The sequence below is a fragment of the Poecilia reticulata genome, chromosome 12 (assembly GCF_904066995.2).
Source record: "Poecilia reticulata chromosome 12, P_reticulata-male-v2, whole genome shotgun sequence".
NCBI classification, from domain to species: Eukaryota; Metazoa; Chordata; class Actinopteri; order Cyprinodontiformes; family Poeciliidae; genus Poecilia; species Poecilia reticulata.
Genome location: NC_088841.1, coordinates 4,574,248 through 4,587,096, shown reverse-complemented (window position 1 = coordinate 4,587,096; position 12,849 = coordinate 4,574,248). Strand labels below are relative to the sequence as shown.

General features: G+C 40.5%; 1 protein-coding gene across 1 annotated transcript in view; it reads left to right on the top strand.

The window, feature by feature from the left end:
- The window catches only part of LOC103473262 (zinc finger SWIM domain-containing protein 6-like), a 53,340-nt gene that overhangs the window by 24,767 nt on the left and 15,724 nt on the right, over nucleotides 1-12,849 (top strand). Inside the window, exons 2-8 of the mRNA XM_008423360.3 lie at nucleotides 3,305-3,661; nucleotides 5,428-5,576; nucleotides 6,258-6,408; nucleotides 7,571-7,750; nucleotides 8,925-9,101; nucleotides 9,514-9,660; nucleotides 9,833-9,973. Of these exons, the coding sequence (XP_008421582.2) occupies nucleotides 3,305-3,661; nucleotides 5,428-5,576; nucleotides 6,258-6,408; nucleotides 7,571-7,750; nucleotides 8,925-9,101; nucleotides 9,514-9,660; nucleotides 9,833-9,973 (1,302 nt within the window). The remainder of the gene's footprint in view (nucleotides 1-3,304; nucleotides 3,662-5,427; nucleotides 5,577-6,257; nucleotides 6,409-7,570; nucleotides 7,751-8,924; nucleotides 9,102-9,513; nucleotides 9,661-9,832; nucleotides 9,974-12,849) is intronic.

Genomic DNA, 12,849 nt, shown 5'->3' with positions numbered 1-12,849 from the left:
CTACACGGGGTTTCACTCTCAGATATCTACTCCTTCCGCTCCTGTTTGGTTTGGCTTTGGTGTGCGTCGCGTCTGCAGACAAAACACCCACTCTGCTTACAGCGATTCTTCCACAACACTGGGATGGATATGTGTCAGCTATGTGCCGGGTGTCACACACACACACAACAAAAAAAAAACAAAAACACACCACCACCACCCACACAGGAGAAGATATGAGCAAAGTGGAAATTAGACCTGATGTTCCAGTTCAGGTTCTGGAGCTCATACGAACAGTGTGTTTGTTTTAGTATAAATAGTAATAAAACCCAGTACAGAACTCTGCAACAATCACCCAGTTTACTCATTAGGAAGATATGATATCAATAATAGAAGTCAAGTTTATTTGTGGAGCAAAATTCAGCCGTTCAAAGACCTCTTACATAAAAAAAAAACCATTATAGAGTCAGCAACTATGAAACAAGCAATAAGCATTACAGTTTGTCAAAATCATCATGCAAATACACATCAAATATAATGATCAATCTTCCAGTTAATACTAATCAATGGAAATGATAAACAGGTGGGGTTTTTGCCTTGGAAGTCAGTGTTTCAGCATTTTTGCAGTTTTCTGGATGTTTGTTCCAGATTTGTGAATAGCTAAACACCACGGGGGAGCAGTGGTGTTTAGCTGATCTGTCCAATACTGCACTTAGACCTGTTGACTTTCTATTGTGAAAAGCCTTGCTATGGGATACATACCGCTTTAAACTTCTTCCATTTTGTTCTTTATAACCACAAACCTTACTGTATTTAGTGGCATTGGATGTGATAGACCAACGCAAAGTGGTAGAACATTGGATGGAAGTCGATGCATGGTGTACAAGTGTTAGTGAATTTGTATTAATCTGAGTATCAACTCTTTTTGCGTAGACTGGTTGAGTCTTTCCAACCAGTCCACAGATTTTTAATTTCTGTAACATTTTAAATTCAAATGACAAATGGATGGAAACATGATTATAGTCAATGAGAGATTCACTGGTCCACCACAACCTAAAGGGACGGTTCAGATGTTCTGACGTGAAGCTTTTTTTACAAGTTATCATTCAGTATGCTACTTGCTAAAAAATCCCTCTCCGAATGTCTCCTATCATGAGTTAGAGATCCTGAGTTTGAAGTACCTTATTCCCAGAAATGTAACAACAATCAAAATGTCTGTGTATCAATCAGTAAAGACTCAGAGAAGTGTGATATTTTCAGTAGATCCCACTAAAGTACTGCTGTAAGACCAGCCTGTCTGAGTTTCACATTCTCAAGACACAGCAGAGGTTCTCGCCTGTGAGAACAGCAGTCGTGTTATTTAAACCTCCCCCGTAGACCGACTTGACAGAAGGTCGAGTCTTTGACGCAGCTTTAAATTTTCTTTGGCTCAGACGGCCACCTAATAAAGCCACCTGTCAGCTGTCACAGTCTTGGCTTTGTAGCTCATCAGCCTCTCGTTTGGCTGCGCTGTGGACGACAGCAGGGAGCGAGAAGCACATCGCGCTCCTGCGACTCAAGCGACTGTTGCGTGCTACGCTTCTCGTTGGGCAGAACGAACTTGTTGGTCTTCGCCGTGCTGTGAACCTGAGACGGGGACAGGCTGGTTGTGGACGATGAACTCCTACGGTGTGTACCACCGTGCCTATGAGACCATCTGTTAACCCACAAACCCTGTCTGGTTGTCTATTCCAGGGTTTGCTTATAGAAGTCCTTGCTGTCATGGTGTTCTTTGCCAACGCCTGTCCATCTGCCGTTTCTTTCCAAGCTTAATATTTCAATCTCATTTTCGCTTGCGGCTCGGTTGAAGTGAAAAACCGATGCCCTGGTCAGGTTTACGGTACATTCCCGACTGAAACCCAAATATACAGGATTTGAGAAGTCGATTTAATCTCACCTCCATGTGAATGTTCTTCACAAATACTTCTATAGGTTCTGTGTTGAGAGGACCAGAGGTTGACAGTTTAATAGCAGGACTTTGTGCTGCTGGTGAAATGATCCTGTCGGTGCTGACAGAGGAAGGAGGCGATTAGGGGAAGGCAAGCAATAGAGGTGTTGTGAAAGGGAAATGAGAGTGTGTGTGTTTCTGTGGCACCCTTTCAGAAAGACAGGTTAACGGTGAAGTGAGGGGATGATCAGTGAATAATGAACGAAATTTCATATTAGTAATGTTCAGTCTGAATATGATTGGCTCTTCAAATTTCTTGATAAATAAATTTTTTATGACATTTCTGTTGAGGAGGAAGTAAATATTGCTCCACTATTCCTATGCAGTTTACACAGTTTAGTCCAGGGCTACATCAAGCTGCAACAGATTTTTGGGGCAGTTCCAAAAATGTATTTCTTCACAATCTCCATGTCTCTGAGATTCCTTATAAATATATTAACATAAGCACTAAATGATGTAACAACAACCTGACAATGTTACCCAACTTATATCCTTTCTCTGCGCCGATGATGAGTTACCTCACCTTTGGGTGCTAAGAGAATGGAATATTTCCAGCTGACGCCAGCTGCGTTTTTATTACAAATGTGTTCAAACCTTTGTTGATATTCTGCTAATGTAAAAAAATATATATACACACAATTTCACAGTAGCAAAACATTCCATGTCATCATCCTCTTGACACTTTGTTGCTTTCTTTGTCTTTTTCTCCAGTAGTAACATCCAGTTGTTGATTACGTGACTCGTGTGATACAAATAAAGAGTTTCCTTGCCGTTTTGCGAAATATACCAGTTTCGATATGGCCTCATTCTAAGCACAAAAACGTTTTATTAAAAACATGGGTTTTTTTGTAATCACCGTGTTTCCATTACGTAAAATTATTTTCGGAATTCCAATGTGTGCAATTTGGTGGTCAATGGAAACACAGCTGCTCTGGTCTACGTTTCGCACTTCCTGTGTTCCTTTGAGCTCGAAAAGTTGGGTAAACCCCAAAAAAGTACAAACTGAATTATCGCCCAAAATAGCTCCCAAGAAACTGCAGCTTTCTTTAATTACCTTTTGTGCTACCTTTGACTTTATTTGTAAAAACCTTAGAAATACTGAAAACATCTGGCTCCGAGTCCTATTCTTTACTCAGTCGAGGTGTCCACACTGAACAGTGTTGATGTTACACTGAAAACTAAAATCTCTTGGTACATCTCCACAAAACCTACAGTGCCCGATAATGCTTATCTTCATTATTAAATCCCAGTTAACTCCACAACGGGTTTTGAAATAGCTGAAAGTCATAAAACTTTATTTCATTACCACTGATTGACGGCGAACATGTTTCTGTGCAGGTTTCCACCTCAGCGGGACGGTCCGGGAACCGGCCACGTCCTCCGAGCCGGAGCTGCTGTGCAACGTCAGCGTCAGCTTCGACCGCTGCAAGATCACGTCGGTGACGTGCAGCTGCGGCAATAAGGACATCTTCTACTGCGCCCACGTGGTGGCGCTCTCGCTCTACCGGGTACGGAAGCCCGAGCAGGTCAAGCTGCGCCTGCCCATCTCAGAGACGTTGTTCCAAATGAACAGGGACCAGCTGCAGAAGTTCGTCCAGTACCTGATCACGGTGCATCACACGGACGTGCTGCCGACGGCTCAGAAGCTGGCTGACGAAATACTGTCACAGAACTCCGAGATCAACCAGGTGCATGGTGAGTGGAGGGGCCGTTTGGGGCCTCGGGGCCAACCAGAGGCTGAACTTTTAACATGCGTACAAACACGCAGTCAAGCAGACGCAGGTATTTGTTTTCATGTTTGCACTGTTTCGTACCAGTCGAGGCCCAGCTGGTGGGTGACGTTGTAAGGAAGAAGTTGGAATAATGGCCTGAATCTAAACAAATAAATTATGTCTGAGTTTTTGTCTCCGTTTTTAGAATAAGCTATAAAGTAAAATCATTACGCAGCTCGTTCACACGCTTCTCGCCACAGTAATAACTATTTAGCCGCTTGAATCAATTTTTATAGACTGAAAACATGAGTCTGTTTATAAGCTTGCAGCTTCCTGATTGTTCTGGACACTTCAGGCTTCAGTTTCTCACTTCAAATTTCTGCTTAACTACTTTCACTCTCTCTGTGGTCGAACCTTTTTACAGCGTTCAGTTTTCCCAAGAGAGCTTGTTAAGTGTTCCAAAAGTTGCTCTTCTGGGCTGGCTGTAGTCGCGGGGTTAATGCTATTGATCAGTGTTTAAGCTGACCGAGCACACATTAATGCATTCTGTTTGATTGGAGCACATTAAAAAAGAGCACTTTAAATAAAAATTTCTGTATATAATATGCACTGTTAAGTCAGAATTTCACATTTCCCTAAAAAAAAGCAAAACAAAAAAAAAAAAACAAATCCAGCTGAAAGGCAGATTCCATTCCTAGGTTTTTCACTTGTCCAGATCTCAAAATCCAATACATGTCCAGCCTGGTCAAGTGAGGAGAAACCCAGAGAAACTCAAATGCTTAAGATCTCTGGAACCTGATGGGATTCTTAAGACATGTGCTAGATTGATAGCTAGCTAGCAAGCTATCAATCTAGCTGTCTACGTAGTTGACAGATACATAGATAGACAGACAGACAGATACTTTGCTAGCTAACTACATACACAGCAAATTTAATAAATGACTAAACTTTTGTTTTTTGAAGTCTGTACTTGGTTTCAATATTTGTATTAGCTAGCTGGTATAGCTGAAGGTGGCTGAAATTAGCATTTTCTTTTCACATGTTTCAAATGTCATTCTGTCACACACAGACGTGCCGTATAAATCCGCCTGTAAGCATGTTCTTCAGGTGTCTGAATGTGTAAAATGCATGTGTGGGGGATCAGTTGCGGAACCCCCCCTCTTCCAGTAAAATATGAGTCTATTATCTGTTCTTATGAATGTTTTGTTTTATTAAAAAGCACTGTTTCATTGTCCATGTTTAGCGGAATATTCACGTGTATGTTGGTAGCTATTCGGACTGAGAGTGAAACAAGTTTGGACAGTGATCAGTTTCTAACAGGCGCTTAGGGCAGCCTCGGGTCTGAAGGGTCCTAAGTTTTGAAGAGGAGGAAGAAGAAAAAAGATGGCGAATGTAACCGTTAGAGTGTAACGCACGGATCGATGAACGTGTTTGTATGTTCAGAAAAAAGGAAGTAAAAGAAATTTACAACCACCGCATGTCTCGACACCACTTTTGTTCGAGTGTGCAACACATACAAGCAGAAGTAATTAGCCTTCTCACTGTAAACAACCAGTGGCAGCTCGCTGTTTTCCTTACAACCTGTTCAGTTGGCGATAATGTCATTCTCAGGTCAGAGTTGAGACTTCCAAGCAAATAGGAATTGTTTCTACCTCTACCAAAAGTTAAAAAAAAATACTAATCAATAGATCAACAACTTGAGAGAGCTTAACCACTTTCTGTTTTTTCTTTTCCCTTCACTCATGGCAGGAGCTCCAGATCCGACGGCAGGGGCGAGCGTGGACGACGAGAACTGTTGGCATTTGGATGAGGAACAGGTCCAGGAACAGGTCAAGCTCTTTCTCTCCCAGGGCGGGTACCATGGCTCGGGAAAGCAGCTCAACCTGCTGTTCAGCAAGGTACCGACCTTCCAGCCACATTAGGGCTCTCCTCTCTGTGCCTTTCTTTGGGTAATAATGGAGCTACAGAGATGTGGGATACCACAAGGATGTATGTCAATGTCTGTGCTACTTCTATAACTTGTGATGTGTGTTGTGATGCAAAAGACAATATTCTGTTTCTGTCAAATTAAAATTAATCAATGATTAAAGTTTTGTTTTCTAAACTCTTTTTTTAGCTTTTAGCTTTTTAAAGCATTTCCCCTCTGTACTTTGTGCCAGTATTTTTACTTGCTGGTACATATTTTAAGTCTTTTTATACGTTTTTACTTAAGCTAATTTTTTTCCAGTAGTTTGATGGAGAATCAATGCAACCAAATATCATTCTCATATGCAATAACTGGTGAATGTTTTATGAATGATGGCTGTTGTATTCTATTTTAAGTAAGACTGTTATCATGTGTGATTTATTTTGCAAACCTTTTGACCCAATCAGTCCTTATACTCATCCTGTTTTTATTTTTCCTTCATATTGGTGATTTCACCTTTGTTAACTGAAGCCATGTAGATTCTTCTTTTATTTACACTCATATGTCCTGTTTCCAAATCATTTTTTTTTGTAAAATTCGATTTTTCGCCAAAAGGGAAAAAAAAAGACTACTACATGTCTCCATGTGACCTGAACTCCCCTTTCCCCTCCAGGTGAGAGAGATGCTGAGGATGAGGGACTCCAACGGCGCTCGCATGTTGACGCTGATCACAGAGCAGTTCATGGGTGACCCCCGACTGGCGCTGTGGAGGCAGCAGGGGACCACCATGACTGACAAGTACAGGCAGCTGTGGGACGAGCTAGGTACGGCGATGAGACGCGGCCGCACCCGGACACTGACGCCGGATGGCAGCTGCTGTAAAACATTCCCGCTGCTCGGCGTCGCTAATCGATTCGATAAGACCAATCAATGCGCATTTTGGTGCATTTGATGAAGCTTGTTAATTTGTTTTACTGCGAAATTGGAAAAACTTTCTGTCGTAGCATCCATTTGTAACAAGATGCTTTGTGCGGTATGTAGACATAAAGTGGTGTGAGGTATTCCAGTACGCGCAGCGATCCTCTGCAGTAACACGATGATGCATTAATGGGACGAGGCGGGTCAGACCCATGCTTTCCTTATCTGATGGGGTTTTAAGCCGAACTTATTTTAACTTTGAACAGCAGCTGATTTGGCTTCATATGAACCATTTTACTCCCACAAAACATTTCTCTTTAGCAGAAGGTTTTATCTGAAACTCACACAAACTTGCAGCAGAGACACGACGGAGTACTGGGGCTGGGCTAGGAAAAAGTTTTATTTTAATAACGAGAATAAGGTCATAATAATATGAAGAAAAAAGTTATACAACAGTAAAACCTCAAATGATTCAATAATAAAGTTGTAATGAGACAAATAGTTGTACAACATTATGAGAATAATAGAGTATTGCTTAATTTATTTTTGTTTTTCTGGTAGTAGCTCTCATAAAATTACTGCTTCATTCTCCTGATATTACAACTATATTCTGGACTCTTTATGACTTTATTCTCGTATCATCACATCTTTGTTTTCAAAAATGTTCAAAAAAACTTTTCTAGAAATGTCAAATGACAAAATTTCAACAAATTTTCTCGCAAATGTTTTACTTTTTTTTTTTACATGATTTTTTTTTCTAGAAAATTTTGAGAGTTTTGGAAGAAATTTACTATTTTTAAAAAATGCTATAATATATATATTTTTAATTACATTAGCCCTAATACGCCGTCATTTTCATCTCATATCTGCATTATATTAACTTAAGAATCAACGTCACTCTGACATCGACACAGTAATAACAATTCCTTTTGCTTTTATACATCACAATCTTTGCTTTTCATTCGGGTTTCCACTGATCCGTCGTTGTATTTTTGCCGACTCTCCTTCAGCAGTTTGCATCTCGGAGCAGAGTGTGTGATCTCGGGTCGTGTGTGTGTGTGTGTGCAGGCGCCCTGTGGATGTGCATTGTCCTGAACCCGCACTGTAAGCCCGAGCAGAAGTCTGCATGGCTCCGGCAGCTCCGCAGGTGGAACGGCGTGGACGTGTGTCCCTTGGAGGATGGTAACCATGGCAGCGAGCTGATCAATCTGACCAACGCTCTGCCCCAGGGGCCTCTTGGCAATCCAGGTGAGAGGAGCGCGGCCCTTCCTCTGTTTTATCCTTTCTCTCTCCTCATCAGACCGCTCCGCTCCCTTCGTTCTGCTGCCGTAGTAACGCCATTGAGCCCTTTCCTCCACCTCTCTTTTAATCAAGTCTCCATGCTTCAGTCTCAGAGCCTGTGAGCCTTATTACCCTTTCAGCGTGGCTAATAGTATGAGCCTAATAACACAGTGGAGGTCCTGCAGCTTTTTCTTATTTCACTCGCTTTCACTGCATCAGAGAAATTCCCTTTTTCCCAGGTAGCAAAATAATGTTTGCAAGAAGGAAAGAGGGATTTCTATTGCTGCTGGTGTTTCTATCCAGACAGTCTCTGCAGCTCTGTGTCATTCTAACATCTTACTTGTGTTCCTATTAGTGTGTCTCCTTTTTACTTCTGATACAATATCAACCCGATACGATGTCAGCACAAATCATACATACTTTTATTGCTTATTTTGTAACATGGTTTGTACAGCTGCATAAAATACTTGAAAATATATTTCATTCAGCTGTTTTCAAGGTTTGGAAAGTGCTTGAAATTCAATCGGCATACTTTTGAAAATGAAGTGTGACGTAACGTTTAGAAAAAGTTTTCATATGCCTAATAAAAAGACATAGATTTTTTTCCTCACTGTCTGAAGTTAAATCAGATTACATTTTTCTTGTAAAGATTCAGATGGAATCACCAAAATTATTTCTGTTTGTTAAATGCAAGAAGACTTATTGAGAATGTTTTTTTTTCTGATTGTCTTTGCATATTTTGTTTAAGCATTTAATTTGAGCAGGAAGGTCATTTACCTTAACATGATTAGTTTGGATTGTTTCAGTGAGATGAATATTTAATATTTGTAATTATTCATCATTCTATATTTTATACACTAAGCAGCATTATTGAAACTGCTGGATTTTTTTAAATTAGTGATTTGTTCTTGAACCAGTCATTTCAAAACATAACCGATTCCCGATATCTGTTTAGCTTCTTCTAGCCCTTCATTTATCCTTGTTTTAGCAAATTAGCATCATTATTTACGCCGGTTCTTGTCTTGACACTTCCTGTGTTAATTGTGATATGAACAACGTGCTAACTTCCTGTCGCCACACGGTCGAGTTGTGACTAAAGTCCTTCGGGTTTGACGAAGCGTTCCAACTCTCCGTTCCGCAGACGCTCTGACGGGCCCTCACCGGACCGTCTTCACGCGCGCCATCGAGGCCTGTGACCTGCACTGGCAGGACCCCCACCTGCAGCACATCATCACCGAGGACCACTACAACAACTACTGTTACCACGACAACCTCAACGGCTCTCTCTTTGACTCCAGAGGGTGGCCCCTGTGGCACGGTGAGGTCAAAATCTTACCAAGTCTGCTCGGTCTAGTTCCAAACAAGACAAAACCAACTATAGATAAAAGAGCTTGTTTTATGGCAATAATTCCTTAATGTTGATGAAAAAACGCAAGTTTCACTGGCAGATTATTTCACTGGCAGATTATTTCACTGACAACATGGGAGAAATGTCTTGTTATAAAGTGAAATAATCTGCCAGTGCAACTAGAACTTTTCATTAATATTAAGGAATTATTTACCTAAAACAAGATTCTATATCTTGCTGAAAAGTTACTTGTAAGTAAGTTTAGCATATTAAGATATTTGCATTAGATACTAGACAAAATTACTAGTGTTTTTGTAATACTTTTTTCTTTGTCAAAAATAAAAATGTCTCCTCTCGCTGTTTTTTTTTTTTTTTTTATCAGAACACGTTCCCACGGCGTGCGCCCGAGTGGACGCCCTGCGGTCACACGGTTACCCCAGAGAGGCGCTACGGCTGGCCATCGCCATCGTCAACACGCTGCGGCGGCAGCAGCAGAAGCAGCTGGAGCTTTTCCGCAGCCACAGAAAAGGTCAGTCTGTCTTCCTTTGCTAAAGTGGAGTTTAGCAAAGGGAGATTTTGTATCTTAGGTGACAAATTGACACAAGGTAAAAGTTGCCTAGCTGTTTGGAATACAAAGTTTATACCTAATTCTGATCTGGTACCTGGTAGTAACTCAGCTGTTCGTGTTCTCGTTCCCTCAGAGCTGCTCCACAGGGGCGTAACATCCGTCACCAACCTGGAGGGCTGGGTGGGCCACCCTCTGGACCCCATCGGCACTCTGTTCGCCACCCTCCTGGAGACGGGACGGGGGAGCGACGACGGGGCCACCGCCGACTTCCCAGGTAGACGCTCACAGATTAACAGCAACTGCGATTCGACTAAGCACAAATTGAAATTCCGAAAACAAATTTGCTCAGCGGAAACGCGGCAATTGTGGAAAGAAAATCACTCACGTTCTTCTATAAAATGTTTTTTGCGCTAGGGTGAGGTGTTTTTTTTGTTTTTTTTCCAGCAGTATCAAAATAGATGGATTTTGATGAAAATTAGATGACAGGAAGTAGGAGGAAGACAGTTTGTGTTTGTTTTTTTCCAGACAATCTGCAGCTCACAAATTGCACAATTCATAAAAAGTTGTGCGCTGAATCCATCACTCTTCTGTAAAATTGCCATCTACAATTTCCCCAAAACCCTCCAAGTAGTCAAGTAGTTAGATGTTTACATTCACACTCTTATTTTGAAGTGAGTAAAGACTGTTTACGCAGCTGTTTTTATTTTCTCTCCTCCCTTTTTTTTTCACCAAAAGCTTTATATCAAGCAAGAAATGAGAACAAAATAAAACACTGACAGTAGATGAAATAATATAAATTCAAACACAGCGTCTAAGGGTATGATAGAAAATGTAAATTATGTTAAAATAAAATGGTGCATGAGTGCTGTAGTTTGCCAGAGGCAGATATAATTTTAAATTGAAGGTAGCAGGTTAGCACTAGCTTCAGCTAATCCCCATGTTGGTGTAGCGGTTTAGCATTAGAGGAATGTTTATGATTTGTGCTTTAGGGTTCGTTCAGCTAACTTTTTACTTGGCGTTGCCCACCACCAGGGCTTAAAGAGGTCCGTCCGCCTCAACCAAACTAGTCTCCGGGCTTAAAGAGCTCCGTCTACACAGAGGTCTGCCAATCAGAATTCTAGCTCCCGCGTTCTTGACCAATGACTGTAAAATGGTTTGTAGAAAAGAAGCACATGCGCAACAGAAAAGAAACTAAAGTGGACATAGCAATAAACGAAGAGAGGATAATACTAATCAAATGAAACTAAATGGAAATGAATGAAGAACAAAATGCAAGAATAAACTAAGAAACTAAAGTAAATACAGAGGAATAAACTGGTATGGCAAGACCTTTCAAGCAATAATTAATACAGAGGACTGTATGGCAAGAATAAACAGACACTATTTCCACATAAAAGGTAAAATAATATTGTTGAAGTGCCATGGGTTTGTTGAGACCACATCTAGTACTGAGAATAAATATATCTTACAGACCATAACAGTAAAGAACTTATCACTTATTTATGTTTTTAATTAGATTAGATATATTTATTTCTTCAATATTATTTTTCATGTCAGTGTTAATGTCATGAGGCTGATGACTCCATGACTCTTTCAATTTGACTCATTAGGATTTGATTAAGAACCAGATTTGTTCTTTGTAATTTCTGTCCAGTAAAACTATTAATCTATAATCAATAGGTCTATATAAAGATATAATCCATGTTTCTGTTTCATATTTGTATGGCATTAAAAGGACCTGGAACTTTTGTTTCCCACTGAAAGCTCTGGTTTGCACAATAAATGCCATGTGGGTGAAGTTTTATGGATGATACTCTGATGTCCCATTCTCCTGAAGGCAGCACAAAGCTGCACCACCAGAAAATGACAAACACTGAAAAGAAGAAGAGTTATGATTAATGTAGTTACAGTTCTATCCATGTTTTAATGTTGCAGAGCTCAGTTGTTTGCAAATAGATCAAAGTTTAAACTGGCATGTTGTACATCTTTTATTTGGTCATTTTGTGGAATATTTAACAACTAGAAAATGACACAGAATAAGAATATTTTTTCCACTGATTGGCTGCTGTCAGGCCTACCGATTTTAAGTTGAAAGTTTATTACATTTTTTGTAGACACCTGTGGAAATTATTTCTATTCACATGGCTTTTTTGTTCTCTGGGAAATTATCTTGATGATAAATACAGAAACAAGCATAAAAATCAAAACATCTACAATGGTGATAGTAATATTAATAATAAAATAATAGTCAGTGCAAAGTAGCCTGCAAATTCTTTGGTGGGGGCGGTGAGGGACCTGGATAAATGCTGGAGGGGCGCTGGCCCAAAAAAGGTTGAGAAACTGATCTAGTTGGTAATGTTGCATGTTCTAAAACCTTTAGAGCACAGACATTTTACATTTTGTTTTGAGTTGAAATGTACTGAAGTCTTATTTAAGTTTGAGTGTTTAGTTTGTTAATTGTATTGTTAGAAGCAATTGTTGCACTATTCAAAGACACTTTTTATTAAACTGTGGCAATAGCAACGGTATAGTTCATTTATATAACTATAAGTTTCAGGTTCAGGATTTTTTTTACTTTAAGCCCTGCACCACTGTTGGTACTTAAAAACAAATACAAGATCACAAAAAAGTTAGCCTCTTTAGAAACGATACCAGAAATCGTGGCCTCCACCTCCACCGCCTCCTGTGGTAACGACGTTTCCATTTGTCGGACTCGAGCCGTTAGACGCACCCAGATGTTTTCCTTTACTGCAGATGGAGCCGTCCTCAAACGCACCATCACGCTGCAGCGGTTGCGTCGTTCCCATCAGACCTGCAGGGCCTTGGGTCGTAATCAGCAGAGATGACACAGACGTGCTGATTGGCCTGCAGTCGTCCTCCGATACCGGCTCATGAATAAGAGATGCGGCAGGAAAAACACTCCAATTAAAACGCATTAATTATGCAGGCAGACGAATTTCAACATGCCACAGCCAGACAGGACGTCACAGCAGCCCTCCGCTCACGTCTCTGGTATAAAGTACGATTAATTCACAAAGCGCCCCCTGCACTCAAGACCCCCTTGAAAAATTAGGCAGTTTAGAGTTTGTTGATCTGAGCTTTAAGATGCTGTTTTAGGAGAAAAATCTCAAACTTTATAAAATATTTCTC